At 43.1% G+C, this 6637-nt stretch overlaps 1 protein-coding gene across 3 annotated transcripts in view; it reads left to right on the top strand.

Annotated features, from left to right (window-relative positions):
* Positions 1 to 3905: 3905 nt before the first annotated feature.
* The window catches only part of KATNAL2 (katanin catalytic subunit A1 like 2), an 86234-nt gene continuing 83502 nt past the window's right edge, over positions 3906 to 6637 (top strand). For 2 of the 3 annotated variants that reach the window (XM_023510216.1, XM_003784720.3), the window contains exon 1: positions 3919 to 4002. In XM_023510216.1, the coding sequence (XP_023365984.1) occupies positions 3952 to 4002 (51 nt within the window). In that variant the 5' untranslated portion in view covers positions 3919 to 3951. Of the gene's footprint in view, positions 4003 to 6637 lie in introns of all 3 variants that reach the window. The other variant, XM_012802028.1, reaches the window with a different exon arrangement.

The following is a 6637-nucleotide window of genomic DNA, read 5'->3' as shown; positions in this document are numbered from 1 at the left end:
TTGTGTCCCTTAGAAAAGAAATTTTTCAAAGCTTATGGGTTTTTTGCCTTTTATACATTAACCAGTTTTGTGTCTAACCTAGAAATCTTATGCAATCAGCCTTCCTTGTCCACAAGTTTCACATTCAGAGATTCAATCAGTGGAAGACTAAAAAAAATTCAAAATAAAAATAAAAAAGCAATAGTAAAAACAGAAATAAAAATGTAGTATGACAACTATTTAGATAGTATTTACTTTGTGTTAGATATTATAAGTGATCTAAAGAGGATTTTGTTAGGTAGTTATTTAAGAAAGGGTGTCCTGGGAAGGAGGACAAGGCAGAGCCCCCAGGCCCTATCTCGGTGCCCACCAACCTTAATTCTCTCCCAAGCAATTGCTCACACTTGAGGAGGAGGGATCTCCCTACTAATCTACCAATCTACCAATCAGAACTTAGCATGCCAACTGCAAAATGATGTAGAAGCCTCCCAGTGGTTCTCAACCTTCCTAATGCTGCGACCTTTTAATATCTCATGTTGTGGTGACCCCAACCATAAAATTTTTTTTCATTGCTCCTTCATAACTGTAATTTTGCTACTGTTATGAATCATAATGTAAATATCTTATATGCAGGATGTATTTAGGCAACCCCTGTGAAAGGGTCGTTAGACCCCTCAAAGGGGCCGAGACCCACAGGTTGAGAACCACTGCAACAACAGGTACAATAGAGGTTTGAAGGTGACCTAGAGCAGAATAATTATCATGTGGCTCACATCAGTCTTGCCTACCTAGGGCTCTCTGACGGGCTCATGGGAGGTCCATATGCACGGTAAGACTCTGGTGCCAAGTTGGCCTCTGAACCATGAGTTAGATCAGACCTAGGTGGTATAAAAGAGAACTGTGGCCAGGTTCAGTGGCTTATGCCTATAATCCTAGCTGTCTGGGAGGCTGAGCTGGATATTACCTGAGATGACAGGTTTGAGACCAGTCTGAGCCAGAGCAAAATCTTGTCTCTAAAAATAGCCGGGTATTGTGGAGGGCACATGTAGTCCCAGCTACTTGGGAGGCTGAGGCAAAAGAAAAAGAATCACTTAAGCCCAAGAGTTTGAGGTTGCTGTGAGCTAAGAGGCTATGGAACTCTACTGAGTGTGACGAAGTGAGTCTCTGTCTCAAAAAAAAAAGAGAGAGAGAGAGAGAGAGAGAGAGAGAACTATGGGAGATAACCCTTTCTGTCTAGTTGCCCAGGCAATGCAGGCCCCTTGTTGTCCATGGTGAGTGTATCCTGGTTTGTAAACTTTCTTACTCTGTAAGCCTAACTTTCCCTTCCTCAAAAAACTTTGTTTCATGCTTGCCTACTTTGGGGTGTCTGATTATTTTTCTTTATTTTTTGGAAACAGAATCTCACTTTGTCACCCTTGGTAGAGTGCCGTGGATTCTTAGCTCACATCAACCTCAAACTCCTGAGCTCAAACGGTTCTTGCTTCAGCCTCCCAAGTAGCTGGGGGCTATAGGAACCCTCCACAATGCCTACATATTTTTAGAGACAAGGTCTTGCTCTGGCTCAGGCTGATATCAAATCTGTCAGCTCAGGTAATATCCACCTCAGCCTCCCAGAGTGCTAAGATTACAGGCGTTAGCCACCGCGACCAACCTGTCTGGTTATTTTTGAACCAAGAGGACTCCAAGAACTGAGGACCCAGGCAGCTGCTTGAAATCCAGGCATTTTAGGAGACAGGCAGCTGCCTTGAAACCCAACAGTTTAAAGTATAGGGGAAGATGTGTATAGGTTATATGCAAATATGATGTCATTTTATACAAGGGACTTGCACATTCCTGACTTTAATATCTCTGTGTGTATATGTCCTGCCATCAATTTCCTGCAGATAATGAAGTTTTTAACTTTTTGAAAATCATAAATCAACAAAATAATGTGATAAGTGAAATATGAAAGGTATGTTGTGGAATCAGGAACTAATTTATTTTCCCACTTAAGCTCTGCCTGGGGTAAATATGATGGTGTGTGCCTATAGTCTCAGCTACTGTGAGGATAAAGGAAGAGGATTGCTTGAGCCCCAGGAGTGTGAGGTTGCTGTGAGCTATGATGACACCATATACTCTGGCCCAAGCAACAGAGCATGACCTTTCTTCAAAAAACAAACAAACAAACAAACAAAGAATTATCCTGGAAGGCTGGCTTCCAACTTTTGTTGGAATGGAGGTGGGAGGTGTCTGTGTCCAGCTGGGAATGACAGGTGAGACTAAACAGGAGGGTGGCAGCAAGGTATAGTGAAAAGAACACCAGCTTTAGTTAGGAGATTTAGGCTTCCATTCTAACTCTAGCTTGTTGGATGACTTAGAGCTGTCTAATTTAGATCTTTAAATCTGTATCCACAACTGTAAATTGAGAGCATTAATAACTACTCCATGCCAGGTTACAATTAAATTAGACCACCAGCTAAATCACAAATATATTGTCTTGTTAATAAATAATTATGTGAATAATTTATTTTTAGAGACAAGATCTGGCTGTAGTGCAATGGTGTGATCTTACCTCAGTGCAATCTCCAACTCCTGGGCTCAAGTAATCCTTTCCCCTCAGCCTCCAGATTAGCTAGGACTATAAGCATGAACCAGCTTTTTTTTTTTTTTGAGACAGAGCCTCAAGCTGTCCCCCTGGGTAGAGTGCCATAGCATTACAGCTCACAGCAACCTCCAACTCCTGGGCTCAAGCGAGTCTCCTGCCTCTGCCTCCCAAGTAGCTGGGACCACAGGCGCCCGCCACAACGCCTGGCCATTTTTTGGTTGCAGCCGTCATTGTTGTTTGGCGGGTCCGGGCTGGGGATTCGAACCCGCCACCTTAGGTGTACGTGGCTGGCGCCTTAGCCGGTTGAGCTATAGGTGCCGAGCCAAGCTTGTTCTTCTAATCCGCTTCTAGCCTGGTTCCTTCCTGCGCTAACCGAGACCAGGGCCACAGGAGCCCGAAGGGTCGCGACATTGCCCAGGCTGGTCCTGTGAACTCTTCTGTGAAGGTTTCAAATGATCCTTCCACCTTGGCATCCCAAAGTGCTGGGATTACAGGAGATAGCCACCATGCCTAGCCTAAATGCTTAATAAATTATAACTGTCATCACTAATAAAAGTGGTCAACGATTCAACTGGTGCCATGTTCAAATAAGATAAAGAGAGTAAAATAATCTATAATTTGATCTCCCAATTAGGATGATGACTCTGTCAAGTACTGCTTCAAAGAAGCAGTCATTGAATGTATTGAGAAATTAACAGCAGATGAGGAAGTGGGGAAGAAGATAGCTATTCCTTTCAGAGGGGTGGGGGATGGAAGCAGTGAATGGGAGAGAAGTAATTCAATTCTACAATTATGAGAACATTTTTTAAGATTAAAGAGACTTAAATATTTTTATATTCTAAGAAGAGAAAATTCATGAAAAAGGTCAAAGTTATGATGAGGAGATGGTTTGGAATGGGATTCATAGAAAGAGACGGAAGAGAAAACATTGAAGACAGACTAGTTAACATATGAAGAAGTCTAGCAGGCAGACTAGTCTAGCAGTCTATTTATTTATTTATTTATTTAATTAGCAGGCTCGGGCTGGGTTCGAACCCGTCAGCCCCAGAGCATGTAGCCAGCACTCTAACCAGCTATAGGCCCCCAGCCCAACTTACATTTTAGAAACAGAAATAAAGAAACCCCAACAATTGCAACCCCCGCCCTATGCACCACCAGTCATCCCCTTTCGGTCTCTAGATTGACCAAAAAGCTCTGGGTCAAAAGTGTTTATGTTAGCATTGATTGGCATGATGGAGAATCCAACTGTGACCAATGATTGGCTGGCCTGTCTGGACTCTAGCCAATCCTGAAAGGGGCGGGCTGGTTAAGCGTCAGATTTCTCCTAGCCGCGTTCCTCTGCAACTGGCTGCTTTTCTCCTTCTTCGCGGGTCCTAACACGGTGTCTGATGGAGCTTTCTTACCAGACCCTGAAACTCACGCATCAGGCGCGGGAAGCGGTAAGGAAAGCATATACACGAAAGAACTATACTATGAACTCTTCTCCTTTTCGTACTGCAGGCAGATTCGCTTGTCTCCGGTTGCTATGGCAACAGAGTCACTCTCGCGAATAGCGCAAGCGCAGTGAGAGGCTCCGGGCTTTACTGGCCATTTTCTGGCGCTGGGGTTGAGCGGTGATAAGGGAACGATTAATCTGGGGCAGAGGCGGGTTTGGGGGTGACTACGGGTTGGATGAAAGAGACAGCAGGGTCAGTTCGTGAATGAGGAAATCAAGTATTGGAAGGGGGAGGTATTACTAGACCTGGATCTTGATGGAAGAGTAGGTTTGGGGAGTACTCAAAATTAGGTTGTTGAAAGGCAGGGAAACATCTGGGAGTTAGAATATTAGGTTCTCATCCTGATTCTCCACTTCCAAGGCGAGAGACATTAGCGTTTAATTCCCCTCTCAGGTTTCAGTTTCTCCATTTCAACGTAAGGAAATTGGACTATAATCCTTTTCACACGAAGATCACATGAACTTTACAATACATACAGTGATTTCCTGTGGTCTGTATCATCTGCCAGCAATTTTTTTCTACAACAACGAACATGAATTGAGGATATATTATATTCCAGGCACTGGGATGATAAAATCAATGCCTTTTAGGGGGTGATGGGTGGGGGATGGAAGCAGATTTACTGGTTTGGGATGGATCCTATGCATCAGTATTTTTAAAAGTCTTAACAGGTGATTACAATGTGTAGCAAAGTTTATGAACCACAGCTCCAGTATCTACAACCTTTTAAGAAACTAACATTACACAAAAAAGATAACCCTCTGGCCTCACATCTCCTTAAACGTATCAATCTCTATTTTTCTCCAACTTCTAAGAAGGGTTGGCTACAGTTCTGTTATCCTCAACTCTGAATTACATAATATATGCATGCCCCAAATATCCTCTTAGCTATTCTCCTTTCTGCTTTTTGCACCCCTCTCTCTCCATCCAATGTCTCTTTAGATGGAGACATTCTAAAATTATGTCACTCATTTAATGCCATCTTTTAAATTTCTTTCCATTACACTTGGGATAAAACTCCCAAACCTTGATAGGACCTACAAAGCACTGCAGTGATGATTCGGCTCAACCTCTGCTTCCAGTCTCTTCCTCACCACTTTCTGCTTTTCCTCTCACCAGGTAGTATCTAAATGGGCTTTTTTGTTTAACTTGCTAACATCCTTTCTGGACCTTCCACGTGCTCTTGCTGGGTGAACTAGTTGGCTCTTGGCTTATTGCACAGCTTTCTTCCTGGGAAATCCCTTCCCCTCTTCCTTGTATTATAAATTCTGTTTCCTGGATCCTGTGTTTTTCTCATTCTTCCTATGGAGCTCCCTTTTAGTGAAACACATCAGTAACTACCTGACATTAGATACATGGGAAATAACATTTTTGAAACAAGATATGTATGGGACTATTCTTCTCTCACCCTGATTGATGGTTTGGCTAAGATTATTATTATAAGTTGGGGTTGGGCTTGTGGCTTACACTTGTAATCCTAGCACTCTGGGAAGCTGAGGCAGGAGGATCCCTTGAGCTCAGAGTTTGAGGACAGCCTGAGCAAGAATGAGACACCATCTCTACCAAAAATGAAAAATTATGCAGTTGTTGGTGCCTGTACTCCCAGCTACTTAGGAGGCTGAGGCAGGAGGATCACCTGAGTCCGGGAGTTTGAGATTGCTGTTGCCATGGCACTCTAGCATGGGCAATAAGGTGAGACTTGGTCCCCTCTCCTCCCCCAAAAAATTCTGGGTTGTAATTTCATCTCAGCTGAGAAGGCATTTCTCCCTTACCTTTTAGTTTCCAATATAACCATGGAGTCTAAAACTATTCTTTCTCTTTTTCTCCAAAAGCTTTTAGAATCTTCTCTTTAACATCCCTGGGTTCTGAATTTTGATGAAGATATGTCTTGTTGAGGAACATTTTCCACTCACAGTGCTGGTATGAAGTTATGAGCCTTATTTATTTATTTATTCATTTTTGAGACAAAATCTCACTATGTCACCCTCAGTAGAGTGCCATAGCGTCACAGCTCACAGCAAACTCAAACTATTCGGCTTAAGTGATTTTCTTACCTCAGTCTCTCAAGTAGCTTGGACTACAGGCACCTGCCACAATGCCCAGCTATTTTGTTGTTGTTGTCGCAGTTATCAGCAGGCGTAGGTGAGGTTCAAACCCGCCAACCTGGGTGTCTGTGGCCGGTGCCCTACCCAGTGAGCTATGAGCGCTGCCCTATTTTTATATTTTTTGAAACACAGTCTCACTTTTTCTCCCTGGGTAGAATGCTGTGGGGTCACAGCTCACAGCAACTTCTAAATCTTGAGCTTAAGTGATGCCCTTGCCTCAGCCTCCCAGTAGCCTGCCACAACATGTGGCTAGTTTTTAGGGATGAGGTCTCACTCTTGCTTAGACTGTCTTGAATTCCTGAGCTCCAGCAATCCACCCACCTTGGTCTCATAAGTTCTGGAATTATAGATGGGAGCCACTGCACCTGGCCTTATGAGCCATTTAGATCAGGGAATTTGTATCCTCAGTTCTAGAAAAAATTATTGTACTTTTATAGATAACTTTCTCTCTTTTTGTTTATGTTTTTTTTTTT

The sequence above is a fragment of the Otolemur garnettii genome, unplaced genomic scaffold (genome assembly GCF_000181295.1).
Source record: "Otolemur garnettii isolate 467f Iridium unplaced genomic scaffold, OtoGar3 scaffold00012, whole genome shotgun sequence".
Taxonomy (NCBI): Eukaryota; Metazoa; Chordata; class Mammalia; order Primates; family Galagidae; genus Otolemur; species Otolemur garnettii.
The sequence above is the reverse complement of the archived record's forward strand: the minus strand, read 5'-3'. Positions and strand labels throughout refer to the sequence as shown.